The 15,444-nt window shown below is 33.8% G+C and overlaps 1 protein-coding gene across 1 annotated transcript in view; it reads left to right on the top strand.

Moving 5' to 3' along the window:
* ATF2 (activating transcription factor 2) overlaps positions 1-10,895 on the top strand; it is a 74,376-nt gene extending 63,481 nt beyond the window's left edge. The window contains exons 13-14 of the mRNA XM_054562532.1: positions 3,439-3,544; positions 8,329-10,895. Coding sequence (XP_054418507.1) covers positions 3,439-3,544; positions 8,329-8,555 — 333 coding nt within the window. The 3' untranslated portion in view covers positions 8,556-10,895. The remainder of the gene's footprint in view (positions 1-3,438; positions 3,545-8,328) is intronic.
* Positions 10,896-15,444: the final 4,549 nt, after the last annotated feature.

Below are 15,444 nucleotides of genomic sequence, written 5' to 3'. Positions count from 1 at the left end.
TTCACCTTACAATATCAGCATGTTTCCTTTATGAACAAAAGGCTGACTCTTCTCTTTACTAACAGTAATTCCTTAACCATTAATCTGTGGGTAAAACTTTGGGATTTTGTTGTGGATTTTGGTTTTAAAACTTAAATATTGCAAAATGTATGTGGAGTAGAAGTTCAAGAAGTTAATAGAAGCATTCTTTGATAGCTAGATGTGTGAGGAGTTTTATTCATAGGTTAATGATATGGAAATGGTTTTGTTTATTGGTCCATTGACTTTACAGGAAATGGATCAAATCTTTAGTATTTATCACTTGAAACAGAAAGGAATAGCAACAATTCAAGATGCTATATAATGCCTGTTTTAATTCCTGGGTGGGGGCATGGTGGGTGGGAGCGGGGAGGAACAGTATTCTATTATATAACTGTCTTCCGTTTTTTCCCCCTGACTTTTTAACTGTAGAAGAAGGTGCAGAGCTAGTAGTGATGCCACCTGTACCTTACGCTTTTTATTAGGATTTGGAGACCTAGTACTTCTTTTTATTAGCCTTCACTAAAAATCTTTCTGAACTGTTACTTTCCTATTTGTCAAAGTCATAGAATAATGAGGGAAGATATAGAAAAGTATGTTGTACCTGTGCTATGCAAATACTAGTTACTTACTATTCATCCTGTCTTTAAGCCTCCATTGTGTGCAGGGCATGTTATTAGACACAGGAAATAGTGAAAAAGACATTGTCCTCGTACTTGTAAAATTTGTGGTCTAGCGTAGGAGACAAACATGAAACAAGTAATTACAGTATGAGAAGAGGGAAGCATCATTCCTGTTCGTTTTGCAAAATATTTCCGAAATGGAACACTTATCAATATTCCTATTGTAAACAAAAAACTATTTTGTTCCCAAGTATAACGTTTTGTATCCATGACAACCTTTGGAACTGTTTGGTAGGAATCTTGATACTTGATCATTGGCTTTTATTAAGACTGTACAAGAGAAAAAATATATCTTTAGCAATGGGAAATTCCCCAAAGAAGAAACCATCTAACTTTTTTTTTAATTTTGGGGGTAGTGACTGGACTTGTAAGTCAGAGATCATAAATTTATGGATTACCTGGTAACCAATCTGTGGCCAGATATCAGGGAGAGGTTTTGACTGATTGATCAATTGGCTACGCTAACATGATTTCATCAGTCTGATCTGCTGTAGATAAACTGTAAAATATATACTTACTTGTTTATTAGTATATAATCAATTTTTGAGTAGCTAAAAATTGAATGGAGCACTAGTAAGACAATGCCAAAATAATGTACATTTTATTTTTGGCCAGAATAATTTTTTCAGCATCCGCTTTATCTTACCAAATACCTTTTACTTTGATTAGAAAAAATCAAAATTACTCACATTTGAATGGGACTTTGACATTCTCATGTTTTCGTGTCTCTTACTTCACTGCACCTCTTTTGGGTTTTTTTTTCTTTTTTCCCCCCAGACATAGAATTTCCATGGTCCTCTATAATATAACTATGTACTTAGTCTGTGCCAGGCTGTCCTATGATGCTCTGAGGATACAAAGAGCAAGATAATCCCTGCCCTTGAGAAAACTTTTCCTAGTCAGAGGAAGGGGCAAACTGGTAAACTAAAAATTACAATCCATTGTGATAAGTACTATGTTAATACACACACACATATATATATGGCTGTGGGAGCAAAGAAATGGACATGTAACTTGTTTTCCTCTGCAAACTTATACTGTGTTCAGTTGACTGTTAAAGTGAAATAATTAGCAAGGCAAAAGGAAAGATCTTCTAGGTAGAGACAACAGGATGTGATGTGCTTAGTTAGCCATATAAAATTTCTATTTTTTATAAGTAAAAATGATTAAGTATTAAAGGTTCAAACTAATGTGAAGGATCGCCACAGGTACCAGATTATAAAGATTGTATATACTTGATATACATATCCAGCCCTATTTTATATTACCCAAATTAATGAGAGAAATTTTAGACATGAGTCTCAAAATCAAGTTGACTCAACAGACAGGGAGAGAAACTTTTTTGGAAGTATTATGTTGGATTATTCATTACATGTTTCTCATCAATAGTGTCATTAATAAGGTGCTATAATTCATGATATTGACACTAATGACTGCAATATTTCATAGAAGTGAGTTTTCTAAATGAGTTTATTTTTAAAGAAAAACGTTTAAGTTTTCCCTTTTGTACTCTGATTGCTACAAACCCGTTCTTGTCTCAAATAAGATATTCTAAACCTTTTTATAATGGTTCATATTTATTATAAGCATCAATTTTTGTTGTATGCTTTAAAATAGTGTTGTTCATAATTATTGAGGTGTAGGAACTATTTGACCCAACTGACTTGCCTTTAGATTGCTTAACTTTTATTCTTTTGATTTTTATGTTTGTCATATATCACCTCAGGAGGCCTAATGAGTCAAATCTGCTCAATTATTTTACATTAAGAGACTGAGGGGTGGAAAATGAAGTGCCTGAACTTTTATGTACACTCATTTGCTGTATTTATTTATTTAATTTTGGGTTCATCGATGAAATCTGCATTAGTTAAGGTTAATGTAAGTCCAAATAAGTAGAGATGTTTGTAAATTAAAATTTGTATGTTATCAATTTATTAAATTAATATTATTTCTAACTCTTGAATAGCGGTAGTTATCACTCACCTATATGTCTTTAATATTCGGGGGTGACCAAACAAAATTAACTGTACTCTCTCAATTTGGAACTTTTACAGAGAATCTTCAAGATTAATGTATCCAAAACAAAAGCTGATATGTTCATTGTATAACAAGGAATAGGAAAAATCACCATTGATTTATCAGACTTAAATTTAGATATGAATGAATTACCTAGGTAGAAGGCAACTAAGCCATGTAGATATTACATCTACTTCGATTGCTTTCACGTCCAGTACAATTCCTTGCAATGCGTTTTAGTTATCCATGATTTATTGATTATTGTGGTTTCCCATATGGAGCTTTTTCAAATTTCCAGAAAACTAGAAACTTGAGTTTTCAGGATAAATTTTTCCCTTTCAAGTGAAGAGAGAGAATGAAAAATCTATCCTGACTCCTTCGATGTTTCTAAGTTTTTAAAAAAGAACATATATATGATAAAATACCTTGTATTAATATATATAGTAGATAAAAGTAGTCCCAAGGCAAATGGTAATGTAAAAACTGAAATATGCTATCCAGTTGCAGTGCTGTCTTAAATTTTTATAAATGTTGCAGTTTTTATACAATGCTAAAATATAAAAACTGATGTGTACTGATTAAACATTTAAGCAGCATTTTTTTTATTCCTTGATATTCTATTGAAGATACCCAGTTCCACTATCTTACTCTTCACTTGTTTTGAACAGTAAGAAATGTTTACTCTGATGTTGGTAAGGTATGTAACTTGTTTCTTCTCCAGAGTGAAGTCACCCTGCTGAGAAATGAAGTGGCACAGCTGAAACAGCTTCTCCTGGCTCATAAAGATTGCCCTGTAACCGCCATGCAGAAGAAATCTGGCTATCATAGTGAGTAATGGTCCATTACCTGTAGCCCCAGGCTACATCAGTGAAATACTGCCACAGTGAACCGAGCTACCATTAAAAAACTGAAATTTTCATATTTAATATTAAATATCAGAAGTTCTTTGAGGTTATAGAATCAGGGTATACTTCTTAGAACATAGAGTTTTTGAATTTTCCTTTTTCTAGTTTTTTCCTAGGGATTGCTATAGATCAACAAAATGGGTTAGTTAATTTAAAATATACTGTAAGTACTGGTGATTATTTTGTTTATCTTCCCAGTAATGCTTTGTCTTAGATTGACAGGGCGAAACATTTCTTTTCCAGCCTTCGTTCAGTAATGATATTTTTGTAATCAACTGTTTTCACTTAATATATAGCATTTGTTTACAGTAGCAGATCCTGTTGTTCTTTCTTAGATACCAGCATTGTGCAGTTTTTTTTTTATTGTTGTGGACCTTAATATTGAATCTTACTAGTCATAAAAATGCTAAAATAGAACAGTATGTAAATTACCTGCCAGTTTCCTCTTAAACGTTTTCCCTAAAAATGAGATTCTTCCGTTTCCAGCATTTTAGAGGTTAATTTTGGTTTTTCCTTTGTACTATCCTTCTTTTTGATAATATGCACAGTGTTGAAACCAGCTGTTACTCTTGAGTAAATGGCCAATTTTGTCCATCCTAACCAAATTTGTAACAAATAACAGAGCTGGGAATGCATTAGGCAACATTCATAATATATAACCCACAGCTTTCATTTTTATGATTTAGTGATATTTCAGGATATTTGTAAATGTGAAGATTGTTTCAACCATATGTATCCACTTCATTTTAATTTGCCAGTGTCAGTAATTCAAAGAGAGAGAAACATTTTGTATTAGACGCAAACAGTTCCTCAGGTGCTCACGATAAAACTTAATGGCCACCGTCTTTTCTTGTAGTCATTGTAAGCAGTTTCATCAGAATGGGCAATATTTTTTAATTTAAAAGCTTCAGTAGATTTAGCATCTCTCTATTGCCATATATATTTAGGACATTGATTTTTGTCACTTTTGAGCAAATAAATCTCAGTCCTTTGATATCTAGTCATTTTGACAGGGTGGTGAAACACATTGTGGAGTAAATTGGACCCATATAGAAATATGTTTGGAATTTGTATTAACAGTGATTGCCGCAGGGATGAGGCCATTATGGCTCCCATCTGACTTAACAACGTAATTTCCTACAGAAGCTACCGAGTTCAGCATTATGCATACGTGATTTTCTTAACAAGAGAGTTCTCTTGAATTTTGATAGTTCGAAACAAATGTACAATTGAGTCTATAAAATTAGAAAGAAAATTAACTCATTGCGTTCAGTTCAAAATTATCTGCAATTTTTAAATCTTAGGTAATTTGTTGGATAATCCCAACAGTTTTCTCTCTGTTCTCTATGCAGTATTTTATTGAATGTAAGCCAATTTTTCATTTTAAGAAGTAATTTATAAAGGAATTTTTAAGTGTATAGATGTATGAATTTATGTCCTATTCCTTTAAATAAACTAACTGAAAACCTATATTAATAAATTTTAGTGAATATACAAGGTCCGGCAGAAGTTAACACCTACTTAAGTGTGGTTGATAGGGTAATAATATGGGTGTAATAATTTATAGTTTTAATTTGAACATTTCACCTAAAATGTAATACGGTATGCTTGAGTGTGATATTGATATGTTACAGAATTACATGCTTATGATTTTGTAATAAAAGGGGTGTTATTTGTGCCAGACCGTGTATATTATACTAAGTTGTGAGAATGCAAGACATTTTTGGTTTTGGAAACTATACCTACATTTTTTCCTATCTAGTCATCTAGATAATCAGATTAACTGAAGTATAGTTCTAGCATAAAATTAATTCTCTTTGGCTCTTGGGAGATAATAGGATTTTGTAGAAATTTCAAAGTAATTTCTATTTTCAAATTTGTAGTCTTTGGAAAAAGATCTGACTTCTCTATTGTTTAGTAATTAAGGTAAATATAGAGATTGACTAAGTGAATATTTAAATCTTTTAGAAAATATAGGGAATTTTACAAATACCTAATACTGTTCATCATGTTGCACACAGCAATTGCTAATGGTGAACTGCAGTGCTAGTTAATTCTTTCGAAACATTTGATAGAAATAACTAAGGTTTAGTAGAAACTAAGGAATATTACAAAATTTTGTGAGTAAAGGTGACAGTCACATTGTCACAGGGTCACAGTTTTAACACTAAAAGTCGTACATCCTAGGAAACTCTCAGTCATGGGGAAACTGTGACAATTGGCACTTTAACAGTCAAGTAGTATAAAATGAGAATGAAGATATGATACATTCTAAATGTTTGGCTTTCATGAAGAAGAAAGCACAAGAGTGATCCTGTTGCCATTAATTCATATTCTTAAGATCACTGAACATAATTAAAATTGTATTATAGTTGTTTCCATCATCGTAAGTGGGAAGAAAAGCTTTGTGGGCCCCAGACATAATGAAGACTTTATACATTTGGGGCAAAAGTAAGTTTACAGTTGTGAGTTCACGAAACAGAGTTTATTGTATTATTTATTAGTTATTAATTGTATCATTTTCCATACGAACAACTATAAACCTACTTTTTCCCCCACCCTGTATTTTCAGTACTGAAAATATATACGAACAGATGTAGGAAAGAACTTCAGAGTGAATTGTCAGACAGCTGGGTTTTTTTAACTTATGTAGGCCGAAAGTGGCTCTCTGAGTGCAGTCAGATCTCTTCTACCTTTCTAGTACTTGTGATCATACTAGTTATTTTTTTCCTCTCACCTTCTAGAAGTAGTCATAGGTGCAGATATATCACATTATAAAGGTATTTATATATGAAATTTATAATTACAAAATGTATAACTGAGTACCTGTTCTTTGTACATACAGACTAAAGATTTGCTTTACCTAATTCTGAAAGACTAGAGATAATCACTTGTCGCTCAGGATTTACTGTTTAATTTTGAGTCATTGCCTTCACTATATATTTACATTTGCTTGTTACACTCATCACAGATTAGCCTCTTTATTTTTGAGAGTTGGTACATCCCTAGAATTTAACCTTGAGAGAAAGGTTAGTTTGTTGTCCTGTTGAAGAATAGTGGTAAAATAAAAAAAGAGGGCTTTTTAGTCATCCCTGGTGTTTTCTCTGAACATATAACTATTGTGTTGGCTATTCACTAAATTGTGTTTTATAATATTTAGTACAATTTTAAAAGAATTACTGGTTGTGATTTTTTTTATTATTATCCTGAAGTCAAATTTTTATACAAGGGTAGGTGTTGTTTTGCATTCATAGCAGATTATGGCAAAGATGGGATTTTATCTCACATATATTTTTAAACCTGCTTTTCAAAAATGCATGAATTGGGTTAAATGTGTCAACATTCTATTGGAATTACTATATTCTAGAAAACCCTCAAAATAAGGAATTTTATTTGAACAAAAGTTGTGCTTTGCAAGGTTCCTCCCCCTCCAGCTTCTATATCATAAATCGTAGGATAGGTCCTGCTTCATAGGGTCCATAGTCTTTTTTAATAATTGACTTTCCAGACAAGGACTTGGTCAGTAGTAAGCAGGCTAGTATGCATTCAGATTTGACAGAAAGCCTGCTTATTGTCTCTTCTAAACATTAAATAAAAATTATTTCAATGCCAAGTGAGTAAAACAAGGTGCAAAAGAACATATCCAGTATGGTACTGTTTTTAGAATGTTCAATAATTAAACAAGCTAAACAATGTTGTTTAGGTATACATACCTATTTGCTAAAACTTCACAGAAAAAAAAAAAAAAACAAGAGAAGGGTTAAAGAAATACCAGAGTGATGATTATCTTTGGTAAGGGGAGGAGCTTCCAGGAAACATCACGGTATTGGCAGTGTTCTCTGTCTTAAGTTGGGGGCTGGGTTCACAGGTGCCCATGTTATCATTGTGTCTCATAACGTGCATACACTGTAATTACGTCTTGTGCATATCAAAATTTTCAGTAAATGAAGTTACTGGATTAGATTCTCAAAGTAAGAAAGATATGAGAGATTTGGTATTCAGGCCTACAAACGGGTAGATTTATTTTCATAAATAGTTATAGAGTACCCTTTCCTGAATTTCTTTTCAATTGCAATATCTAGAGTTTTTAATAGACTTTTATTTGAATCTCAATTAATTCATGCAGCTATAACAGCTGGTGGCATTTGGATTCTAAATACTGCCTACTCTCACGTGAATGAATCATTAGAATCAGGTGTTGTAATCATCCATTGCTGCAGTAGATGGAAAGTCAGAATAAATATAGTTCTGGAGACTGTGGAAGAAATAATTTGAAGATATAATTTGTATGTAAAAATTCATTTTGTTTATGCATGTGGAAGTACATTTTTTTATCTGTTAATAAGAATGGGTTGTAGCTAAACAGATTGGTTTGTTAAATGGGTAGTTTGGTAAGTGTGTGCTTACCAAATCCCTACCACAGTTTCTTTAGCACTATCTAGTAGGCATTTTTGCAGCTCTGTTTCTGAGGCACTGGGCACCCAGGTGTTTTCACATGCATGGTTTGCCTGCCTTCAACCTGCTGGAGGTAAAATTGCCCACTTCATGACTTACAGCCGCCTTTCAGTTACTCAATTACCATCATACTGACTTATATAAATGATTTTGTAAACTACTTTGTAACTTTTTACTGTTTATTGACTCAGCTGCTGATACCTTCTTACACTATTTTAAGAAACTGAGTAATTTTTCATTTTTCTACTCAGCTGCTGATAAAGATGATAGTTCAGAAGACCTGTCAGTGCCCAGCAGCCCACATACCGAAGCTATACAGCACAGTTCTGTCAGCACATCCAACGGAGTCAGTTCCACCTCCAAGGCAGAAGCTGTAGCCACGGCGGTCCTCACCCGGATGGCGGACCAGAGTACAGAGCCGGCCCTGTCACAGATTGTTACGGCTCCTTCCTCCCAGGCCCAGCCCTCAGGAAGTTGATTAGAAACCTGCAGTGCAGCAGCTTTAGATACTTATTAGTGACTTCAAAGGGAAATCAAGGAAAGACCAGTTTCCACTTATGCGAAATCTGTGGTTGTAAATTTTTTTTTTACTTGAAATTAAATTTGGCCCTAAAGTTGGTGTAGCAGGAGTTGATGATCAGACTGAACAACAGTTTTTAGTCTCTGGAAAAAGACTGATTTTGATTTTTTTTTTATAAATATTGTTAGATTTATTAATTTTTCTGTGCTCAGTGTATAAATTGTATTATAATTCATCGTGGTTTATTTCATTTTTAATTTGGTGGTGTTTTAAAAAATGGGGGTGTTACTGAATTTCTCTTCCCACTTCCATTTCTTTTGACCACCTCTTAACCCTCAACTGTGATGGTAATATTGTTATATCATTTATACCAAAGTTCTGCTTAAATCCCTGTTGACTTTGTAATGTTAACAAAGTCATAAAGCACTAGCAAGAGAAAGAAATTTGCTTTTAACCTTTTTGCCTTTTATTTTGCACATTATGCAAAAGGAAGAACATTAGAGAACACTTTTTAAGTGAGTGAAAACATGGTAAAAGACATACAGTGCTTTTATGCACGCTCTTAAACTAAATCAAGATCATTCATAGTGCATTTTTCTTTTTAAAGATTTTAAGGAGACATGAATTTTGGAATCCTTATCATTTCAAAAGTGACTATTTTTCAAGTCTTAAATTCAGTATTTTAAATCTTATGTTTTAAGGCTAATATGAAATTATGTAATGTACAATACAGGGTTATCAGATATCTGATAATTTTTTTTTAATTCGGATTTTGGTTTTTTTGCAGATTTCAGGTTACAAACTACGAAGTTTATGCATAATCAAGTATGGTATGGTTGCCAGAAAAGCCTAAAAATTACTACTTAGAAAATTTAAGACTGTTTACCCCCATTGTCTTGTACTTGCAAGCTAACTTGTACTTATTCTTGTGAAAGCACTGTCATCTTTTAGTAGCAAATTTTGATAATGTTTCTTGTGGGAAAAAATCAGTTATCTTTAGAACAATGTAATTATAATGTGGGAAGCAAGAGTGAGTGAGAGAGTGAGTGTGTGTGTGTGTGTGTGTGTGTGTGTGTGTGTGTATGTATGTGTGTGTATGTGTGTGTGTGTGTATCTTTCAATAGTTTATGCCAGCAATCTTTGCTTGAATGTTTAACGATGCCTTCAGTGTGATGCTGGCCAATAGGTGATTGCAATTTAAAACGTCATTACTGTGCAGGCTTGGATAACTAACATTCCATGATGTAGTTTGTTTCTGATGAGATGATTGTAGGTACACTTTTCTCATTATCCAGTCATCTGTGGGATACTGAGTTTTCTAATGTGCCATTATCTATTTTTATTCTGCAGTTACGTTCAAAATACAGTACAATATTTTAAAATAGACTAAATTGTTAAAAATTTAAAAGTAGTAGACGTGTGTAAGAAAACTTTGTAAAATAGTTATGAGTCTTACCCAGTAGCAACTTCTGGCATTCAAGCAGGATTCCATTATGTAAATATCTGTAATGCATTTATAGTAAGTTGTGTAGTTTGTTCTGCATCCATACTACACTGTTTGCAAAAGTCTCAGTGCCATCTCCTAATGAGACTGACATTTAAAAACCTACATGGAATATCCTTGATAATTCAAGGAAATACCCCACCTGCCTAAGTTCCAGACTGGGAAACATTCAAATTATACAAATGACATTTCAGGACTTTTAAGTTATGAAGATAATAAGAATTTTATTGTTTGGCTTATTAAAACTGAGAACATTTTTAGTTGATAATTCTACTTTTAATTTTTTTTATTTTTAACTGGTTTTATAATTTTAAAGTAATCAATTTCTAATCATGATTTTGCCATAGTTATGCTAAGGAGTTGATCTCAAAGGCACAAAATATGAATTCTGCAAGAAGGCTATTTTTTATTGTAGTTTGAATGGGTTAGGAAAAGCCTCCTCAATTTTTCTCTCTCCTAAGTCCAGTTCAGTGCATTTTCCTTTCATTTTATTATTTATGCAAGTTCTTTGATAACAGGAATTCTTGCAACTGTAAAATAAAGCTACATAGATGTAAGAAGTCATGTAAACGGTTAATGAGCTTACCAACGTTAGCAAAACTTTCATTGTAAATCAGTCTGTACTCAGCGAATAAAAATCATTATTAGTTGTATAAACACAAATTTCATTTTGACTTTCAGGATGTCACACTACTTCTGTACCTAGCATTTTGAGTCCTTATATTTGCAATGTTATACAAACTGTACTATTTTCTTTTATGTGCAGTTTGCATGAGTAAACCATCAGAGAATAAATTCTATCTTTAAATTATGTTCATAATTTGCTTGTTCTTACCTATCTTTCATAAAATAACATCACCTGATAATGTTAAATATTTTTTCTTCAGGGCATTTATCACCTGAGAAGACCCTGATATTCTATTTCCATGATAAAATATATTCCTTTCCAAAGACCTTTTGACTGCAGGGCACTCAGGCATTATTCCTCTTTCTCAGCATTCACTTTAAGCCCCATTTATTTACAATGGTCTTGTATGTCCCTAGCCCAAAACATTTCTTCAGCTTCAGCCACACACAGATCCACCACCCTTTGGTATCTTTCAGTGCCTGCCTAACAAAACACCTTAAATATAATATGTCCAACACTGAACTCGTAATCTTCCCCAACGCCACCCTCAAATGTAATCCTCCCACAATCCCTCGTAAGTCAATTGATGACAGTTCCATTCTTCCAGTTGCTTATGCCAGAACCACCTTACCCTTGATGGCTCTGCCATAACCCACACTCAACTCATCATCAGGAAACACACTGCTTTATCTTCAAAATAAACCAAAATTCAACCACATCTCACCACTAAACACTGCTATCAGCCTGATCTGTGCCATCGTTTCTCACCCAGATTACTGTGTCTGCATCATACAGCCCCCCTTAACTGCATCCAGCCCATCAATACAGCAGCTAGAGGAATGCTTTTCAAACATACAGCAGGTTCAGCTCTCTAAGTCTTGGAGTGGCTCCTCATTGCACTGAGAGCTGGTTCCTTACAATGGCCTACAAGGCCTAGATGATCTGTTCCCCCATTCCCATCCCCTTAACATCGACTTCATCTCCTACCCATTGCTGTATTCACTGAATGAGTGCTACCAGGTGTCACTCACTGTTCTAGGCACTTGGAATACACCAGTTGCCAGGACACAAATCCCTGCCTCTGGGAAGCTTACATTCTACGTGGCAGTAGGGGGATAGAGATGTATGTTGGGAAACAACACAATATGTACATTGTGTATTATGTTAGAAGTGGTAGCTGCTAAGTGAAGAAAAAGACACTGGTTTTGCTGGAGAGTATGTAATGTTTCAGTCTGTCAGATTGAACCTGAAGAGAGAAACCACATGGCTATTCTTTTAAGGTACACATTCTAATGAGCTTAATCTAGATTATGTGATACTGGATAAATGATTTCATGGAGACAAGGTGATGTGCTTCTCTCAAAAAGTTTGACAAGTAGAGCAAAGTCATATTTATTTTAAAGGACAGGAAATAAAATCTCTTATCTCTGGCTTGTCCTTAGTGTTAAGTGTAGTTTTGGTAATTCTGCATCTCTGAGACTATATAATTTGATGCTTGACAGTAAGAATTTGTGAGAATGTTGTTACACAAACATTCCTAGACCTTCATCTTATGTAAAGATACACATGCATAGATAAACCCACATGCCTGACGAACACTGAGTTATCAAAGCAGTTCTAAAATAGATTTGGAAGAAATAAAACAATCTGACATTTTGTGATTATGTTACCACAGGATAATAGTTTTGAAGCAGAGTTACATCATTTTGTTTTCGTCTGATGTAACCGTAAAATGTTTTTTGAAAATTTTAATAAATACAAATAACTTATCTGTAATTCTCTCACATGGCTTAAAAAACAAGTGCAGGTCTTTCCAGGCTACCTGTAACTACAGATCAAAACTTTGGTGTTCACTGAAGCAAATAGTAAGATCCTAGAGAGCTAGCATCCTATTTAAGGGAACGATTATAAGATGTAAAAGACCTTCCTGAAAAAATGTAAGTGGCCTTGTTGCCGATTACATATTTTGCCATAGGAAAAGTGCGATCAGTGAAAATGTTTCCAAAATGAAAGGACTTAATCGTTCTGAAATGACAAAGGCCATGTGACATTGGAACCTACAAGAAAGGGGGATACATGTGTCGTTCGTTCTCCTGCCGCAGTCCAAAGCACCAACTCAGATGCTAATTATAAAACAAATTATCCAGCATGTCACATGTCACCACACTCCAACTAGAAGAGTTCTGTTATTCAGTCGTGAGCCAATGAGGTCCTCAAAGGTGTGTGCAAAATTCCCAGTGGCTCCCTGAGACGGGGATGCCCTCGGTACACGCTTATCCTGGATCACAGTGCCTCCCGTGCGTCTATTTTGCATTAGATTGTACATCTAAGGCACCATTTCTTGAACTATTTTTTTTAACAGAACAGTTACCATGGGAAAGTATTTCTGATTCTCAATCTTATTTTTGACTATGTCAATCATGTCAAATAAGGATTGGTTTACTTCATTTAATTAATTTTACAGTCGGTTTTGCTTTCTGTGAAAGAACACAGAATGTTCCCCCCAAAGAGCACTTTTTAAAATTTTTTTTTGCTTTAATAAGTTCTAAGGCAGGCAAATGAGGAAGATACATGGTTGTTTTTCATAGCCTGACCCAAAAAATTAGGCAAACATTATTTAATGGTGTTTATTTAGCAGGATTTAAGATAATAGAGTTTCTTATAACTGAGAACAAATGCATTATGTGAGGTCTATGAGGAATAGAGAATATTTGTTAACACCATTATTCTTCAAAAATAAACCCTTTTGTTTTATACATTAATACTGTTGGTGGCATTGTAAATTGGTACAGCCACTATGGAAAATAGTATGGAGTTTCCTCAAATAATTAAAAATAGAAGTACTGTACAACCCAGCAATTCCACCTTTGGGAATTTACCCAAAGAAAATAAAATACAAGGAAAGGATATGTAGCCCCTATGTCCATTGCAGCATTATTTACAGTAGCCAAGATAATGTAGCAACCTAGGTATCCATCTGTAAATGAGTGGATAAATATATATATACATACACACACATAATGGAATATTACTGAGCAATAAAAAGAAGGAAATCTTGCTACTTGCAACAGTAAGGATGGGCCTAGGGGGTATTATACTAAGTGAAATAAGAGAAATACTGTATAATTTCTCATCTGGAATCTACAAAGGAAGAGACAAAACAAAAACACTCAGAAACAGAGAACAGACTAATTAATGATTGCCAGAAGAGGGGATGGGAGGTAGATGAAAAGGTGAATGGGAATAAGGAATACAAACTTCCAGTTACAAAATAAGTCACAAGGAGATGATATAGAACAGGGACTATAATAACTTTTTTTAAATTTTATTTTAATTTATGTTTTCAAATACATTTGTCCCTACCAACCCCCCACCACTTTCCCTTGCCCCCTCCCTCCTTCCCTCCCTCAGCTCTTCCCCTTTGGTTTTGTCCATGAGCCCTCGCTATATGTTCCTTGACTTTCCCCTTCCCTTCCTTGTCCCCGCCCCCCCTCCCTCCTACCATATGATCTCACCTATAAGTGGAACCTAACCAACAATACAAAGATGCAAGGAAAATAAGACCAGCAACACTGAAAGGAAAAGAAATCAACAGAGACAAGAGGGAATATAATAACTTTTTATATCGACAGATCGTCAATAGACTTACTGTGGTGACCATATTGTAAGGTATGTAAATGTTGAATCCCTTTATTGTACATAAGAAACTAATATATTGTATGTCAACTATAATGATTTTTAAAAGAGTAGAATAAGAAGTTCCTGCATGTTTACTTGCAATTCCAAAAGGAAAGAAAGAAAAGAATGGGAGAGATTACATTCGAAGAAATAATGACAATATTATCTACTATAAATAAAACATGTTCTCATATACAAGGAACAATTTACATAAAACTAAGTCTCTACCTAGACACATCATGTTAATACTTTAGGAGACCAAAAACAATCTTAAAAGCAGAGAAAAGATACCATCCCACAGAGAAAAAGGAGTAAAAAAAGTGACAACTGACATATAACAGGGGTTAGAAGGAAAATAATGTCTCCAACATGCTAAAGAAATGTTGAGAATTGTTAACACTGGGTTATCTACTCTGTTTTTGAAAATTTCCATAATACACAAAAAAAGTATTTAAAAATTTTTAAAACACTGAGGTCAAAAATTACAGTCAACCCATACTATTATCTAACTGTTATTTAGAGTGAGGACAAACCCCAGAGATTTAAAACCTGATGTCAAAACGTGTGCGTTGCTACTTAATCAACACATAACAAGAATTTTATAAATAGGAACAGAAGGTGGAAAATGAGCTAACTATATAACAGTAAAATAATAATCAAGAAAACAAAAAAAGGATAAAGGAAAATAAAAATGGAAATTAATATTTTAAAAACAATAGAGAGGAGTAACAATACCCAAAATTGGTTTTGAGAAAGAAAAGAAGGAAGGGAGGAAAGGAAGGAGGTCAAGAGGGAAGGAAAGAGACAAACAACTGAGGGAGAAATGTAGCATCATTTACAATAGCCAAGATGTAGAAACAGTGCCCAAAAGTAAAAGCCCAGAGAAGGAAGGAAATAACAAACATCAGCATGGAAATAAATGAAATAGAGACTAACAAGACAATAGAAAAAAGATCAATGAAACTAAGGGCTGGTTCTTTGAAAATATAAACATTTTCAAAGATCAAAACTATAAAGAAGAAATCAACAATAAAATG

The sequence above is a fragment of the Pteronotus mesoamericanus genome, unplaced genomic scaffold (genome assembly GCF_021234165.1).
Source record: "Pteronotus mesoamericanus isolate MK-2021 breed Mesoamerican mustached bat unplaced genomic scaffold, CSHL_Meso_final scaffold_651, whole genome shotgun sequence".
Lineage (NCBI taxonomy): Eukaryota > Metazoa > Chordata > Mammalia > Chiroptera > Mormoopidae > Pteronotus > Pteronotus mesoamericanus.
Note: the sequence above shows the minus strand (reverse complement) of the source record. Positions and strands in the feature narration are given on the sequence as shown.